General features: G+C 61.6%; 2 protein-coding genes and 1 long non-coding RNA gene across 3 annotated transcripts; 2 read left to right on the forward strand and 1 right to left on the reverse strand.

Moving 5' to 3' along the window:
* Positions 1–160: 160 nt before the first annotated feature.
* Positions 161–8,383, forward strand: DTX4 (deltex E3 ubiquitin ligase 4). Its single transcript, XM_038138226.1, has 9 exons — positions 161–499; positions 2,827–3,541; positions 4,371–4,432; positions 4,571–4,732; positions 4,823–4,884; positions 5,113–5,265; positions 5,936–6,097; positions 6,377–6,466; positions 6,724–8,383. Exons 1-9 carry the CDS (start codon positions 289–291, stop codon positions 6,955–6,957), a joined length of 1,851 nt encoding a protein of 616 aa, XP_037994154.1. The 5' UTR covers positions 161–288; the 3' UTR covers positions 6,958–8,383.
* Positions 8,384–8,751: 368 nt separating this feature from the next.
* On the reverse strand, positions 8,752–11,357 carry MPEG1 (macrophage expressed 1). The gene has a single exon (XM_038138217.1). The coding sequence runs from the start codon at positions 11,138–11,140 to the stop codon at positions 8,984–8,986; it is 2,157 nt and encodes a 718-aa protein (XP_037994145.1). The 5' UTR covers positions 11,141–11,357; the 3' UTR covers positions 8,752–8,983.
* Positions 11,358–14,696: 3,339 nt separating this feature from the next.
* On the forward strand, positions 14,697–16,935 carry LOC119701528. Its single transcript, XR_005257082.1, has 4 exons — positions 14,697–14,853; positions 15,180–15,396; positions 15,522–15,609; positions 16,389–16,935. It is a non-coding gene; the product is annotated as an uncharacterized LOC119701528 (long non-coding RNA).
* Positions 16,936–17,060: the final 125 nt, after the last annotated feature.

The raw sequence follows: 17,060 nt of genomic DNA on the forward strand, positions 1-17,060 counted from the left end.
CTCGCCCCCCGCGGGTCGCTCGGTGCCAGCGGGGCGGGGCGGGGCGCGGTGACGTCGCGCGGTGCCGCCCCCGGCCCGGGGCGCTCGGTGCGGGCGGGGCCGGGCGGAGCGGAGCGGGCCGGGAGCGGCGCCGCGGGTGCGCGCAGGGGCGAGGGGCGGCCCGGCCGTGCGCGGCTCCGGCCCCGGGCGGGGGCGGGCAGAGCCCTGCGCCGCGCCGAGCATGCGAGAGCCGCCGGGGCGGGCGGCAGCGGCGCAGCCAGCCGGGGCCGCGGCCGGGGCGGCGGAGCCATGCTGCTGGCCTCGGCCGTGGTGGTGTGGGAATGGCTGAACGAGCACGGGCGCTGGCGGCCCTACAGCCCGGCCGTCAGCCACCACATCGAGGCGGTGGCCCGCGCCGGGCCGCGGGCGGGCGGCAGCGTGGTGCTGGGCCAGGCCGACAGCCGCCTGGCGCCCTACATCATCGACCTGCAGTCCATGCACCAGTTCCGCCAGGACACCGGTGAGTCGGCCCCGCGGCCCGGCACCGCGCGGCGGCGCGGGCGGGAGGGGGGTCCCGGTGTCCCCCGGTGTCCCCCGCTCCGGCTCCGTGCGGGGCTGCGGCGAGCGGCGCTGCCGGGCCCCGCCGTGCCCGATCCCGCGGCGCCCGGCCGCGATGCCGGCTCGCCCATGTCCTCCCACCTGATCCCTCGCCGTGCCCTCGCTGCCCAGTCCTGCCCACGCAGGACCTGTCCCTGGTCCCCGCCGGGGTCGTGCCGCCCGCCCCCCTCGCTGCTGCAGCGCCCCGGGCCCTGTTGCGCCCACCCCGTCCTTCTCCCTTCAGGAGAGCTCGTCTCCTGCACACCCTTCCCAGGGCCGTGCCCGGCTCCCTCTGTGCTAGATCTGAGCCGCCATCGACCTGCAGCTGAATGGCACTTGGGTGACAGACAGATCCTGCCCTGGGGGATGGCAGCGCCCGGGCAGGGACACAAGCAGGTGGAGGGATGCTCAGGGAGGGCACGGGTAGGTGGGTGGGTCCCCAGCGCGATGGGGCTGCCTGTCCCCCACCCCCTGGGGTTGTCTGGGATGTGGGACACAAGCACCCATGGCAGGGCATAAGCATGGGGGGTTGTGACCCCCAACACCCCCGTGATGGCCAGTGCGCTTTGTCCCTGGGGTGCAGCAGAGTGCCAGACACCCTCCTTTGTCCCTCTTTCCCCAGCAGCCCTGGGGGCTGGCGGCGACCCTCCCCTGCCCGTGGGTGTGGGGACAAGGAACCTCTGCGAGCAGGGTGGCTGGGGGCCAGCTTCTGAGGGCTATTGTTGCCGAGGGTGGAGGACTGAAAGGGAGATTGTTCTGTCTCTCCCTGGGTTGCTGGGGATGTTGGTATTTTGGGTCATTAAACAGCTCTGATTTGGGGGGGTCGCGACCCTGGCAGGCCCTGAATAGCTATTGTTCCCTTTCTTCCCCTGTTGAATGGGAGGCCGGCTGGCGGCGAGGGGCTGGGGGAGCACACAGCATTCCCACACTGCTGCCTGGGGACCGCCAGATGCCGCATGCCGCCGCCAGATTAGGATAAATCACTGCCCCGCTCCCCTCGGCTTTTCTGCCCCGGCTGCCCCTTGGCAGGACAGGGCGGGTGGCTTGGCTTGGCTGGGGTGTAGCTGCACCCCATGCCCCTTGAGCAGGGTGCTGATAAACACCTTCTCCTGCTTATCCCACTCGTGTCCCTGCGGGACCTGCGGTGGCGGCTGTTCTCCGCGGAGAGGTGGGGGTGAGAAGGGACTGAAATTCTTGGAGGCTTTGCAGGACACGTGGTGAAAAGCCGAAGCAGCAGACTTGTTATTGCTTCTCTTTGAGTGCTTTCTTGTTCCTCACGCTGGGCTGAGCCATGGGGATCTGCAGAGGCACCTGGAGGCAGTGGTGCTTGTCCCACCTGTTACCAAACACCTCTGGGCACTAGTGACACGCTCAGGAGGGGATCCCAGTACCAGGCACACCCGACCCTGCCCTGCTGTGCGACATCCCAAAGAGGAAGCCTTTCTCCCCATTGTAGGAGCTTCCAAAATTTGTGTCTATTCTTCGAATGCATCGTAGTTGATTGGGAGTGGTGGGAAAGGAAACGCCTAGCCAAAATAAGGATTCAAGGCGCAAAGCCTTGGTGCTTTATGCTCTCATTCCACTCCTGATGTTTGCTGATGGGGCAGCGGGAGCTGGGCACAGGGCCCTGCTCAAACTCCTTAGCTTGGCCTCACAGGGATTTTCCTTGTGAGCAAAATCAGTTGCCACAGTTGGGGTTTTCGTGGGGGCCGGCTTGGCAGCTGCAGATGGTGGGGCTGGCACGAGCCCCGCTCCCCTACGTGCGTGAGGACCTGTGTGTGTCACTGCTTGGGGCTCGGAGCTGCCCCTCAAATCTTTTGTTCGCTTGTTCCAGCCCAGAGCTGGGAGAGAGACAGGCACTGCAGGACTGGGGTGCCCTAATGCCTGGTTTCATCAGGCTCCCGCGGGAGGTCCCTGGGAGCAGGGTGGAGCAGCCAAGCTTGTGGTTCTGTGTTTCCCCATCAGGGCTGAGTGGCTCCATGCTCAGCCTGTGGGCCATTGGGAGTGAAATCTGCCCTTCCCTTCAGCCCAGTTGCACTGGGGGTGCACCCCCAGGCTGTGGAGCTCCCTGCCCTCTGGGGAAACCGAGGCACAGCGGTCCCCTGGCAGGGCGGGGTCAGCAGCAGAGCCTGAAAGCCGTGCTGTCCCTGCGTGGAATGGCACCGGCAGGGCAGGTCGGGGTGGTTTCTCTGCCTGCCCACGGGTGGGTGCTGGCGCCAGGGTCTGACGGCATCTGTCGCCCTCCCTCAGGCACCATCCGGCCCGTCCGGCGCAGCTACTACGACCCGTCCTCGGCGCCGGGCAAGGGAGTCGTCTGGGAGTGGGAGAATGACAGCGGGACGTGGACGCCCTACGACATGGACGTGGGCATCACCATCCAGCGCGCCTACGAGAAGCAGCACCCCTGGGTGGACCTGAGCGCCATCGGCTTCTGCTACGTCATCGACTTCGCCACCATGGGCCAGATCAACCGGCAGACCCAGCGCAAGCGCCGCGTCCGCCGCCGCCTCGACATGGTCTACCCGCTGGTGTCGGGCACCCTGCCCAAGTCGCAGTCGTGGCCGGCCAGCCCCGGGGCGGCGGCGGCCCCGCCGGTGCCCGCCTGCACGTGTCCCCAATGCCTCCTGGTCATGAGCGTCAAAGCCGCCGCCGGCCCCGGCGCCTCCACCCTGCAGCCCCGCAAAGCCGCCCCCGCGCCGCCGGCCGCCCCCAAGCCCCCGCTGCCCGCGGCGGGGCCGAAGGCGCCGGACGGCGTGGCCGTGGTGCGCGGCTCGCTGAAGCCGCTGGCGGCACAGGGGAGCCGGCGACAGGCGGCCAGCACGCCCGCCCTGAGCTCGGCCGGCGCCTCTGGCAGCCCCCCCGGCGTGGGCAGCGGCAAAGGCTCCCGGCCCGGCCTCGGCACCCTGAACCGCAGCCACCTGCAGCGCCTGGCCATCGCCCAGTCCCGCGTGCTCATCGCCTCCGGGTGAGTCCCGCGGGGTGCCTGGCCGAAGAAAGGGACAGCACAGACTTTATCCCCTCCCCAGGGCACTCAGGGGCTGCAGCCCTCGCCGCAGGGGTCTGTCACCCCTGAGCTTGGTGGGAGACATGTCGGTGGTGCCCAGCCTCCCGTGGAGGGGAGTGGGTTCTGCTGGGCCCCTCGCCTTCCCCACAGGTGCCTGGAGACCGGAGCAGGAATGGGGTGGCTCCTGCATCTCAATGAAGAGGCTGAGGCTGCTCTTTCTCTTGGAGTCAGGGGTTGGGTGGGGGACTGCGAAAGGCCCAAAGAAAAGCCATTCAGGCCCCATGAGAAGGGGTCCCTCCAGACCCCCACCCTCCAAAGACATTTTTTTGTGATGGGGTGGACATTTAATGGGCTGTTTCTCCCCTTTGTCTGCCTCTGCCGTCAGCCTTCTGTCACAGCCTGGCCCCTTTCCTCTCTCTCTCCATCCTCCCCCTTCCCTCCGCTCCTGACCTGCCGGGAAACTTTCCCATGGAAGAGAGCCCCAAGGGGAGGGGGGAAAGAGCTGTGGCAGTGACGTGGCCGTAGGAGAAAAGAGGAAAAGAAACAACAGACTGGCCCGGGGAGCTGTGACAAAAAGGGGCCATGAATGGAGATGCAGTCAGGGTTTCTAAAGCGCCAGAGAAAAGGCGGTGGTGGGGCAGGGAGGGGCACGCTGCCCCGTTGGGGGGATTCTCTTTTTCCAGCCAGGGCCTGTGCAGTTGCTCAGGCAACTGTTGTGTGGCCCCTGGGCCCTGTGGGGACGTGGGTGCCTGCTGCCTGTCCTGATGTGGTCTGTGCTGGCTCCCCTCAGGGTCCCCACTGTCCCCGTGAAGAACCTCACTGGCTCCAGCCCCGTCAACCCAGCGCTGGCAGGTGAGGATGGGGCCGCAGCGGGTGCCGCTTCCCCCAGGGTGGGAGGACAAACAGCCCCAGTGGGGCAGGTTTTGGGGAGCATCTGGATTTCAGGGTGTTGCTGTTCTCCTCAGTGCCGTTTGTTCCCTCCCTGCGCAGGGATCACGGGGATCCTCATGAGCGCGGCCGGGCTGCCCGTGTGCCTGACCCGGCCCCCCAAGCTGGTGCTGCACCCCCCGCCCGTCAGCAAGAGCGAGATCCAGTCCATCCCCGGCATCTCCCACTCCTGCCGCAAGACCACCAAGAAACAGGCCAAGAAGGGTAAGAGAGACTGTCCCTCCTGCCCTTCCTGGTTCCCCTGTGCCCCTGGCAGTGGGTTTCTCCCATGCTTTGACCCTCGCTCTCCTGCAGGTAAAACCCCCGAGGAGGTGCTGAAGAAATACCTGCAGAAGGTGCGGCACCCGCCAGATGAGGTGCGAGCAGCAGGGCTGTGCCAGGGTGTGCCAGGGGGCTTTGCCCTGGGATGGGGGGCCGGGACACAGGCAATGCCACCCTCTGTGGCTCTGCCCTGTCCCCAGAGAGGGGCTGTGTGCTGCGTGCATGGCCCCTGCGGGGTGGCAGCCTGGCCCAGGTCCCTGGGTGAGAGCAGGGCAGCCCATCAGCGCCCATCCCTCTGATCCCTGTCCTCCCCTCCGGCGCAGGACTGCACCATCTGCATGGAGCGGCTCTCTGCCCCCTCTGGCTACAAGGGGCCCCAGCCGGCCGTCAAGCCTGACCTCGTGGGGAAGCTGGTCAAGTGCAGCCACGTCTTCCACCTCCACTGCCTGGTGGCCATGTACAACAACGGCAACAAGGTGAGAGCCTGCGGCCCTGGGGACCCCCAGCTCGGCCACCTCTGCGGAGCTCCACAAGCTCTCCATGGGACAGAGCTCCAGCCTGGCTGCCCCAGAGGACTCTGAGCTCCCACCCTGACTCAGAGTTTAATTTTTATCAGCAGTAAGCACTGGAGGACTGCTAAATCAGAACTCAGGGTTGTGTGGGTGTGTTTCCCCCCACTACGCCCGGATTTTTGTGCTTGTTTTCCTTGCCAGGGTGGACTTTGATCCCTGCATGTTTGAGCAGAGCTACCTGGAATTTGGTGCCAGGCAGTGCTTCTCCAGCCACGGGAGGGTTTTTGCAAATACCCCTCATGCTTGGCATTCCCTGGAAAATGCATTGTTTGGAGATTTTCAATATTTTTTATATTTCCCTCTTTGAAAAAACAAAGCAAAACAAAGCACCAATTCAGAGCTAGGGAAAGCAATGAGGACTAGAAAACTGATGGGGCAGAGAAATGCAGACCTCAGGTTTTTGGTTGAAGTTGGATAGCGAATTCTCCCAGCTCTATCCCAGGCTCCTGAGAGTTTTTGAAATTATGTTTTTCCTGATTAAAACAACGTTCAGTGCTGCTCAGGGTCTCAGTGCCTGGCGTGGCTTGGTGCTGGAGATACTGCTTTCACCATCTCCCCCTTTTTCCACTCTCAGGATGGGAGTCTGCAGTGTCCCACCTGCAAAACCATCTACGGGGTGAAGACAGGGACGCAGCCTCCCGGGAAGATGGAATATCACATCATCCCCCATGCGCTGCCCGGCCACGCCGACTGCAAAACCATCCGCATCATCTACAACATCCCCCCGGGGGTGCAGGTGGGTCTGGGGGGGCCACCTGAGGGGGCTAGCTGCCCTTGTCACAGCTGTATCACCCCCAGGTCCTGCTGCAGCTCGTGCCTTGACTCAGGAGCTGCTTGTCCATAAGGATGTCGTGGGAAGTCTGGGGTGTATCTGCATGAAAGTGCTGTCCCTGTCTGCTTGGTGGCGGGGGGATGGTGACCATTAGTGCCCACCAAGGCTTGGGGAATTGCCCTGTGCCCAGAGATTGCTTTTGAGCTCCAGAAGGGTTTTCTTCTCCCACTTCACGCATCACAGGGACCAGAGCATCCAAACCCTGGGAAGAGCTTCACGGCCCGTGGCTTCCCCCGGCACTGCTACCTGCCAGACAGCGAGAAGGGCAGGAAGGTGAGCCGGTCCAGGCGTGCCCGGGTGGGAAAAGCAAACATGGCTTAAGCAGGGGAATGTGGGTGGAGGTTTTGCCCACAGCCCATGCAGCAGGCTCTGCAGGAGCCCTGTGACCTTCCCCTGCAGGCTCAGCAGCCCGGCCCCTCTGTTCTGGCTGGGCCAGGAGGCTGTGCTGGGATGCTCCAGGTGGCCTTGCCCGTGGGCTGCCCACGTTGCCGTGCTTGCTTTGCTGCCTGCCCCGTTCCTGCCCTCCACAGGTACTGAAGTTGCTGCTGGTGGCCTGGGACCGGCGCCTGATCTTCGCCATCGGGACCTCCAGCACCACGGGCGAGTCGGACACGGTGATCTGGAACGAGATCCACCACAAGACGGAGTTCGGCTCCAACCTCACTGGCCACGGCTACCCCGACATCAACTACCTGGACAATGTCCTGGCTGAGCTGGCAGCCCAGGGCATCACCGAGGAGAGCCTGGCACAGGAGAAGGACTGAGACCGTGGCGAGGAGGCAAGGAAAGGGTTGCCTGTGCCGGCACCTGCCAGGATAAAGCTGCTGGAGACACCTGCCTGGGGGCTTTTTCAGGAGCCCCCTGCTCCCAGTGGCAGCCACGCAGTGCCCCAGGCTGGCTGGGAATGTGGGAGAAGGTCCTTGCGGCCATCCCCTTCACTCCTGCAGGGCAGGAACATCCCCATATACAGCTGTGGGGCTTCAGGCTGGCTCGGCCACCCCTCTGGATGGTGTTCTGTCCTCGCTGTCACTGTGCTGAGGGCTTGGGGGGTGCCAGGCTCGCCTCTCTCCTCATCCGTGCCAGTCCCAGCCTGACCCAACACCCCTGCCACCCACCTGGGGCTGGGACCTGGCTTGGGGTGGGAGCTGGGGCCACAGGAGTCCCCCTTGCTCTGCCTCGTCCCTCTGACGTTCGTTCGTTCGTTCGTTCTGTCCGGTACATCCCCCCTGGTCTCCTGTGTCTGTAGAGGTTGGGGGGCCTGGGCTGCCCCAGCTCCCCCCAGCCCTGCCCCCCGCTCCTCTTGGCTGTGTCTGAGCTGTGCCCTGCGGGGTCCCCGTGTCTGGGCTGCCCCTGCCTCTGCATGCCGGGGAGGGGCTGGTGGGTGGTAGGAAGAGTGTGTGTGTTGGGGGGGGACAGTGACGTCCCACCCCCCCTCAGTGGGTTCCTTGAACTGTTCGTATGGGGGCGTCCCCACGTTGGAGTTTCTATATACCTCGTGTTCTGGGGTTTTGTCGTATATATGTACATATAGGGGGCATCTGGGGAGGCGGCCTGGGAGAGCGTGGTGCTGCAGCCGAGCTGGGGCTGGGCACAGCGGTGCTTGGGGTTGGGACAGGGGCTGCGGGGCCCCCCCACCCCGACAGGGCTCTGCCCCACGGGAGGGCTGTCACTTGTGGGTCCCCATGGGGCCAGGTGCGGGTGGGGTAAGAAGCGTCCCCCTTCCTGCCCCCGGAGAGGCCTTGGGGGGGTCTGCAGGGGAAGGTGCTTGCTGAGGGGTTGGCACGGGCTGGGCCAGGAGGGTGGTGTGGGTTGGAGAGTGTGGGTGATGGGGGTGGGGGAAGTGTGTTCCAAGGCTCTGGGGGTCCCTGTCAGCCCCCTGGGGTGACTGGGCCCCCAGGTGGAAGGTGTCCCTGCCCAGGGCAGGGGTTAGGAATGAGAGAGTCTGTGGGGTCCCTTCCATCCCAAACCAGGGGTTCACGGGGCCTCTCAGAGCCACCGGTGCCGGGTGCTGGGGGTTCCCTGGCCCTCTGTGCTGGTGGAAGGGGGGCCCATCCTGCTGTGCATCGTTCTGTTGTCGTTGCTGTTTTTCCTCTCCGTGGCCTGGAGGGTCCGTCACCCCCGCGGCCGCCCCGTGGAGGGGCCGGGGGTCAATAAAGCGGATGGCAGGGGACTCTGGCGGTCCCTGCACGGCCTGGCCTCTCCGTTGTCTTCTGTCAGTCATCTGTGTGGCCAGGCGAGCCGGGGGCACTGAGGGCAGGGCCAGGCACCCCGAGTCCCCCTGATGTCCCTTTGCACCAATCTGTGCCCAGCCGCCTTCAGCGTGGGTTGTTATCTTCTACCTCAAGGGAGAAACCCTCTTTCCCCAGGCACACGCCCCTGTTTGGGTGGCTCTCAGCGGTGTCATTTCTCCTCCACTGCACGCCCTGGGTTTTCCCCAGTGCAGACAAAGCCTGTCTGGAGCTATGCAAAACCCTCTGGGCGAGAGGGGGGAGGGTCCCCCACCTCCGCGGTGCCAGCCCGATGGCTCTTACTGTGAGTAAGTCTTTCCACGACGTGACTTTTTTTTCCTTTTTTTTAATGCTCTGTTGACTACACGATGAGTTGCTGGCTGAAATAAAACTGCTCCGTGCCTCTCTGCATGCGTGTGTATATCTATCCCGATAGATATACATGGAGACGGGGGTAGCAGCTTGCAGCATGCAGGATTTGGGAGACAGCCCTCCCCGGGGCCCCTCCGCTCCCTCCTTTTCCCGTGGGTTTGGGGATTTGGGGCACAAGGGGAGGGGGCGCTCAGGGCACCGTCCCCCCCATCTCCTGCTGGTACCCCTCACCCACGCTCAGCACCGTGCTGTGCTCGGGGCTGGCGGGGGCCGGGGTGTCCCCTGTGCCCAGCTCGCGGTACCCCTTGGCCCTGTAGCGCCGGTGGCCGTACCAGGCCGTCCCCAGGCCGGTGGCCAGCCCGGCCAGCACGGCCACGGTGACTCCGGCCACCTGTCCCCCTGACAGCCCCCCGCCCCTGACCATTTCGGCCGCGCGCTGCACCTCCTCCGGCCGTGCCAGCCGCCACACGTGGCTCTGGCCGTCCCTCACCCAGGTGCTGTCCCCGTCCCGCACCAGCAGCGTGTCCACGGCCGGCAGGCTGGCGGGGGGCCGGGTGAAGGGGGGCAGGCGGGCGGGCGGCAGCGAGCCCCCGGTGAGGAGCCCGGCCTGGACGCAGAACTGCACCTGGCAGCTGTCGCTGATGAGTGCCAGGTGCTGGCTGAAGCCCGGGGGACAGCCCTTGGCGTGGGGGTCCTCAGCCGTGCCCCGGTGCTGCCCGGCCAGGGGGTTCCCTGCCTGGCAGCTGAAGAAGCCCCCGAAGGGCACCGCATACGTGGCCCCCGCCTCGTAATCCTGGCTCACGCACACTCTGAGCTCGCCGAAGAGCTTCAGTGGGAAGAACTCCGAGGGACAGGACGGGGCTCCGGTGATGGGGTTGGCGCCGTGGGTGCTGAACAGCCCCCCGAAGAGGTATCCCGAGTTCGGAGGCACCGGCCCATTGGCGGCACACCAGTAGGCACTGAACTGCACCCGGGAGAGCCAGAAGACGTCCTGGCACTTGCGGTGGCAGAAGATGCCCAGGGTGCACTTGTTGTGGCACTCCAGGTGGCTGTGACCCTCCTGCCGCTCCTGCACGCCCAGCAGCACCGGGGTGTAGCCGGCGGGGCAGGAGAAGGCCCCGGTGAGGGGGTTCCTCTGCTCCAGCGCCCGGCAAAGCGCGCCGGTGTCGGGACCGCCCAGGCCCACGCACTCCTGGAAGACTCCCCCAAAGGTGAAGTTGGCCATGGTGCCCTTGCAGGAGCCGTCGTCGGTGTTGGCGTGGAAGTTGAAGTTGGGCGAGGAGGCGTCGGTGCAGCCCGGGGCGGTGTTGAAGGTGTAGTAGCGGCGGATGGCGAGCTCCACCCGCCGGGCCACCCTCCGCACCGTGGGCACCGGCAGCTCCGGCAGCGCGCTCGGCTTGATGAAGTAGTACAGGGGCAGCCCCGAGCGGTCCAGGGCCACCAGCTGGTTTTGAATCCTCTCCTGCCACGTCTTCAGCGTGATGCCTGGGTAAAAGGGGGTCCCACCGATGCTCTCCACCCTGGAGTTGGTGCGGTTGTCCAGGTACTGCTTGGTGAAGCCCGAGCTGACGTCCAGGGATTCCTTGGTTCCCGCATTGACGATGCTGTGGAAGGCCACGCCGGCCGAGGCGGTGACGGTGCTCCGCGTGGCCCAGCTGTCCTTCAGGAAGGTAGCCTTGATCTGGTCCTCCTGCACCAAGGTGGCTCCTGCATCCACGGAGGTGATGGTGTGGGTGCCGTAGTTGAGCACCAGCACCTCGGCCAGAAAATCGGCCATCTGCGTCTGGTTGTTCTCCAGGTGGCTGGCGATGGTCAGCAGCTGCTTCTTGAAGGCCTTGTCCAGGGCCGCCTCGGGGTCGATCTTGGCGGTGTAAACCAGGTTCCTGACTTGCACCCGGGTGGTGACAGCCTTGTCTCTCACCTGGTGGGTCTTGGTGCGGTGGAAGTCGCTGGAGAATTTGCCGTTGATGGAGGAGAAGAGGGACAGCTCCAGGTTGATGGAGGCAGAGGTGATGCTCTGGTAATCCTTCCAGGACTCGATGATCTCGGAGTTGATGTCCAGGTTGCTCTGCTTGCGGGGGATGGTGAAGATCTCATCTGGGATGATGTAAGATCCATCCTCTGTGGTCTTGCACTGTGAGTAGCCCAGGTTGATGACTCTGCCCATATCCAGATTCCTGAGGTTATCCCAGCCCCCCCCCGGCAGAACTTCCAGGCGTGAGAGCTTCCCGGTCTCGCTGCACACCCCAAAGCCCGAAGAGGGCGAGAGTTCCTGGGACTGCTCAGCCCCTGTCACCCACGCCAGCAGTGCCCAGGTGAGCGAGGCCCCCCAGAGCCCCCAGCCCATGGCCGAGCCGGTGCTGGGCCCTCACCAGTCGGAGCGGAGGGAGCGGAGCTGGGAAAATGAGCTGGCTGAGGGAATTGACAAAAGGGAAAGGAGAAGTGAGAACTGGGGCACGTGAGAAATGACAGAGTGGAAACCGAGACCAGGGGGTGGGGAGCAGGAAGGTGTCTGTCCCTCCTTCTGCCCCACCAGGGACTCTGCAGCCTCCTCTGCCCCACTGCCGTCCTTCCCGCAGGGTCTGCAGCGTCACCGGCCGGGGACAGCACCTCCCGCTCGGGAATGCGGAGCCACAGGTGCTGGGGACTCTGATCCAGCTCCTCCCAGCTGCTGCCTGGCTGGGCTTCAGGCTCAGCAGCACAGGGCAGGTGCTGCAAGTTTTGGGGAATAAACAGTTAAGGAAGTTTCTGCTGTGAAAACGGTGACTCTTTCCATGTAGACAGATTCACTTCCCCTGGTTTTGCTCCCAAGTTCCTCTTTGCAGGACACTTCTGCCTGGGAGGAGGCTGAAGTGACAGCTGTGATGGAGGCGTAGTGACCATGGATGCCTGTGGTTTTTGGGCAGGACAATGCTGGGAGTGGGGGGTGAAGGGATAACAGGAACACCATCGGGGATGTTCTTGCTGGCTCCAGCCCCCAGAGCAGCCGGAAAACCCTCGTGCAGGGATTCTCACCTGCACTAGGATGTGCAGGCTGTGTGGTCACCTCACCTAAAACCCACCCACCGTGCCATGGAGGCGGTGGAATGGCGCAGTTTTCCCCCCCAACACTTCGAGGTGGTGCTCTGGATTAACCTATTCCTGCCTTGCTTCCAATGGGGAGATTCCCATCAGTCCCACAGCATCTCTCCTGGCCAGGGGTCCCTCCCCACAGTGTGACAGCAAAAACCCCACAGCTGAGGGTGAGCAGGGGTCTTGGGGATGGAGATTTAATGCCATCAGCTGGCAGCTGTGCCATTCAATTGCTGCAAAAGGAAATCCAAGACTTCTCCAGAGGGACTGTTTTTCCTGGGTATGTGTAAACAGAGACAGCTTTTTACCAACAAGCGAGTGAGGTTTGGGGCTGTGTTTCCAGTTTAAATTTCCAGGCTTTATTTCAGCTCCCCTGGCTGGGCCAGATGTGCAGCAGCAGTGCAAGGGCCGGTGCTGCCGGGTGGCTCTGGGAGCACGGATTCCATCATGGCCCAGCCATGTCCAGGAAGGCCTAGGGAAGGGATCAGACATCTCCTGGAACTGAGGAGTCCTCTGCCTGGAGTGGAGCGGGAACGTGGTGAGGCCTCGGGGGGACGATGAAACACCACTCTTGGGGACACTTCCTGTGCCATGGGGCAGCTGCCAGCCTGTGGGACAGGAGCTGGGGGACTGCAACACTTTGGGGGGCTGCCCTGGTCTCGATTTCCCCCCCTTTTTTGGGGGTATGTCCACGTACTTCTTATGCAAGCATTGAGCTGCTGGTGAGGGCACGTGGACTCGTTTTGTGCCTTCTCTGGGGGTGAGGAAAAAGAGAAGTGTGTCAGTCTGCAAGGTGCTGGTGTCATTTGGGGCACCCCAAATGTGGCGGGGGAGCCGGTGAGCGGGGAATGAGGGGGAAACAGGTGGGATCCCCACAAAAAAAGGGAGGTTATAGCCCCCAAATGCCTGAAAATTCATTTATGTGTCAAACAGTAGAAAGTGTAAAGAGTCTCGTTTTTATATCTATAAAAACCGTTGTTTATTTCAAGATAAATCTACTGTGTTATAGACAGGATTTCAGATTGTAAGGAATTCTGAATATGGATCTATATGGCTTGAAAATAAAAATACAAGGTTTTAGGTATATAAATGAAATTAAAAAGGGTTTGAAATAGTTATACAAGATCATCTGTTCGAAGTACCTAGAAAGAGCTCTGTGTACGCGGAGTTCGTTCTCCCTCCTCCCGCTGGAACTCCCGAAATGCGGGATCTGGGATTCACCGAAGTTGGGATTTATTGGCACCCCTAAAACCGCTGCGCATGCGTGGTGGCAGCGGCACCCTCAGTGCTGCCGCCTTGTGGACACACCCGGTACTGCAGCTCCGAGCGCTCCGGGCTCTTCCGCGGCTCCGCCGGCACCGGGACCGGGACATGGAGCTGGGCCGGGACAACGACGGGCACTGGCCGTGCGAGGCCGCGGGGCCCTCGGTGGGGGCCGCTCCCGGCAGGAACCGCGGGCGCGGTGCCGGGAGCGCAGGCGCGGAGCCGGGAGCGGCCATGGCGGGGCCCGGGGAGCGGCGGGGCCCGGCCGGGGGCACCGGGAGCGGCGGCGCCGGGCTCGGAGGTGAGCGGGGAACGGACAGCCCCGAGCGGGGACCGGGGACGGGCCGGAGTCACCGGGGGAATGGGGGGAGTCGGTGTCCCGATGAATGGATCCGAGTTGCCGGGGAGGGCTCGGTGTGCCGGCGGAGGGAAAGCTGGTTAAAGGATAAAGAGGCAGAGGAACAAGTGTGGTGACTCCCCCGGCTCTCTGACAGAGCAAACCTTCCAGTAATCCCAGCACACCTCTCTGAGAGACTCTGGGATCATAAGGTTTTCCAACAAAGCAAAACAAACACAGAGACGAGGGAATAGGCTGCCAGTTAATAATGATTTGATGGGTGTAGGAATGATTCTTGGATGTTTCATGCTCCTTTTAACTCCAGGAATAATTTTTGAATGATTTCTTTAACAAACTAAATTTGAGAATTCAAATTTGAGAGGAAATGGTGCAAAATAAATGCATGGAGAGATCATGGGATCCCAAAATGGTTTCAGTGGGAAGGGACCTTAAGGATCATCTCATTCCATCCCCTGACATTCCATCCAGAGCCCAGGGTGCTCCAAGCCCCATCCAGCCTGGCCTTGGACACTTCCGGGGATGGAGCAGCCCCGATTTCTCTGGGTTTTGGGCACAGGAGGGAATTTCCAGCAGGAGCTGAGGCGTTTCCTTTGCTCCGTGCAGCCCCAGCAGGGCTGTGGGGGGCAGAGGATGTGGGAGCAGGAGCTTTGCCCGCTGCCCCGGGGGAGTCTCTGCTGTCCCAGCCCCAGCAGAGCAAACGTTTGTGGTTTAAATCCCCTTCCAAGGAGCTGCCAGGGCAGGGACGGGAACGGGCCAGGAGCGGGGATGGTGCCAGGCACGGGGGTGACATCCAGAGGGTGCCACCGGTCCGTCCCTGCTGCCCAGGCTGGCAGGAGCAGGCTGGGGACTGTCCCTGTGCTCGCTCTGCAGGATGAGGAAGCCAAGCCTGGCGAGAGGAAGATGAGGAGGTGTGGGAGGATGGAGACAGCGGCCACCAAAGGCTGGGGAAGGCACAGGTCCAGGTAGGAGATGCTGCCTTCCAAGGAGAGGGACTTGTCTGTCCCAGTGGAATCTGGGGCATGGGGCCAATGGAACAAAGGGTTTGATCACATTTTCTTACTCAGGTTCTCATGTGCCTTAGGAGGTGTTTGTGGAAAGGTCATTTTAGTGTGTTTGCACTGGGTTTGAAGGAATGGGACCCCTGGGGCAGAAATCCCTGCACAACTTCTGTGCCCCTCCATGGCTCATCTGAGCAGTCCATAGGCTGGGCCTCCTGATTTCCTCCTTCTCCAGGCTCTGGATGAAGTCCTTCCTTTCCCAAAGGAGGGGAAAGGCAGCACGATGTGAACCAGAGGTGGTGCTTTTGGAAAGCCCCTCCAGCCTGGGAAGGTGCTTTTGGCTCCAGACACATTCCCAGAGCTCAGGAGGTGAGGCAGAGATTCCTTTCCTTCCTTCCCTGCTGCACTTTGGCTTTTTCAGGGGTCTCTGGGGCCTGAGGGAGAAGTTCTTTGTCACTCCAGGGCAGAATTAGCCCTGGTCCCACTAAAAGCAGAAGGAATAATTTGATCCTTGGTTTTGGATGCACGTTTTCTGTTTTCTCTCTGTTGCTGACACCGTGTGGTGAAGCAGTAGCTCCCAACCTTTTCAGTGCTGCTCCCAGTTTTGTTCAGAGCTGGTAAACAAGAAACAGTAATTTGCTGCCCTGTGGTAATTGGATTAAGGACAAGGCCTCCCTCTTTGTTTAATATTCCAGAGAAAAGCTGCCAAGGAATAAAGCAAGAGCTTCCCCTGGTGAAAACCTGCCCAGTCCCACGCTGGGTTTGCACCCACACAAAGCTCAATCCCTGCTGGAATCCCAGTCACAGCCCCCAGATCAGTGTGCAGTTTAAGGTCTCACAGCCTGACCAGGACAATCTCTTGCCTCTGGACATGGAAAATCAGTTTTGTTGTTGTTACAGCACCAGCTCAAGGTAATTATGCAGTGGTGGAATGGTTTTTAAGTTGTGCACACGGAGGAAATTCGCTGGAGCAGCCAACACTGCTCTGCCTTCATGGGTTTGGGATCTTGATTTGTGGGTGTGAAATCTCCTCGCAGAATCCTCTGAGGCTGAGACAAAGACAAGGAACCTTCTGAGATGGAAAGAGCCAGAGCAAGTTGTTGTGGGAAAGGAAAATTAAAGATGGTAAGTGCTAAAACCTTTGTTCTTCCTTTCTCCTGAGCTCTGTACTTGGGAATGGGTCAGTTCTGGAAATTTCCTGGAGACACTGGAGAATGATCCCTGCTCTGCTGAAAAATGGGAAAACCCCAGTGGCAATTGCAGCCCCTGAGGGAGGGCAAAAAGAGCAGGACCTCAGTCTGTGAGGGCGGGAGAAATAAGGGAGGGACGGAATCCATGGATCATCCTGTGCCTCAGGGCACCGGGAAAAGCCCCTGACTGAAAATCTGAAGTGCTGTTCCCCAGGGAGCCTGGGAATTGGGCTCATCCCAGCTTCCCTTCCAGAGCTGGAGGAACAGCCCAGAGTGCTGTTTGAGACATTCCTGACTGGAACTGGGCCCGACTGGGCACTTCCCTGTTTTCCTGTAGCATGTGGGCCGTAACATGAACTGGCTCCAACAGGGCCCAAGATCACTCTGGGAGCCAGACAGGGATCACTTCCCCGAGCCAGACAGGGAAGGAGATCTTCACCCACGCTCCCAAAAAGCTGAGAAGGAAAAACACCTGCCTGCAGCTGGCTGCAGCACCTGGAGCTCTGGGGTTTCTGGCACACTCAGGGGCGTGGGATAATGCCAGAATCATTCAAACCTTGGGAATAATGGAATTAATAGCACCCCTTGAGCTCCTGCCCATCGGCCACTGGCTGCACATGGCTGTGGAAGTGATGGAGGCATCCCGGGAATGCTGACTGTTTTTCCCTTGCTTTGGCAATCTGGTCAGCAAAAATACTAATTGAGCTCTTCCAGCAGAGAAACATTTAAGCAAGAGGTGCTGAAAAGAATTGGAGTTTCTGATTTTAAGTCTCCAACTGGATTGTCACTGGTCCAACTTCCATGGACTGGTCACCGTGGCCAGGTAGTGTCCAATCCTGCTGGAATGCACTGGACCAGGATGTCATTTTCATTTTATGCTGGTAAAGACTCTGGGTGACCCCCAGTGACTGGAAGGAGCAGACTGGGCTCCCAGGGCACCAATTCCAGGGGTTCTGTTTTTGGGAATAGCACAGGAGCCTTTCCCTTGCCCAGAGGAGCAGCCAGTGCCTCCCTTAGTCCACAAATCCCCAGGATGGACCACAGAGAAAATAACAGGAATGTGGGAATCCCCCACACTGGGAGTTTGTGGTGCTCTGGATGACATTTGGGATGTAAAATGTTAAAGGGGGTGTGGAGGGGCTTCTCTCCTTTTTATTGTCATTGTTATCACTGCTCTTGTTGCTACCACTGCTATGTGCTGTCATCAATATTAAATTATCATGTTTGTCTTGGTTTCCATTATTAAACTGTTCTGATCTCACTCCCTGAGCTGGGTTTTTGTCTCTGGTCTCTTCCCCATCCCACTGGGGGCGAGGGAGCTGCTGCTGGGGCCCGGCTGGGTCCGCCCATGGCCCAGGGCACTTCTGGGGGCTCCGAACGCGACGG

The sequence above is a fragment of the Motacilla alba genome, chromosome 5, assembly GCF_015832195.1.
Source record: "Motacilla alba alba isolate MOTALB_02 chromosome 5, Motacilla_alba_V1.0_pri, whole genome shotgun sequence".
Lineage (NCBI taxonomy): Eukaryota > Metazoa > Chordata > Aves > Passeriformes > Motacillidae > Motacilla > Motacilla alba.

Excerpts from the sequence above, each read along its gene's own strand:
- DTX4 (XM_038138226.1), top strand. The coding sequence starts at position 289 with ATGCTGCTGGCCTCGGCCGTGGTGGTGTGGGAATGGCTGAACGAGCAC. Across the intron at positions 4,733-4,822 it reads CAAGAAACAGGCCAAGAAGG|GTAAAACCCCCGAGGAGGTG; the intron begins GTAAGAGAGACT and ends GCTCTCCTGCAG. Across the intron at positions 5,266-5,935 it reads TGTACAACAACGGCAACAAG|GATGGGAGTCTGCAGTGTCC; the intron begins GTGAGAGCCTGC and ends TTCCACTCTCAG.
- MPEG1 (XM_038138217.1), bottom strand. The coding sequence starts at position 11,140 with ATGGGCTGGGGGCTCTGGGGGGCCTCGCTCACCTGGGCACTGCTGGCG.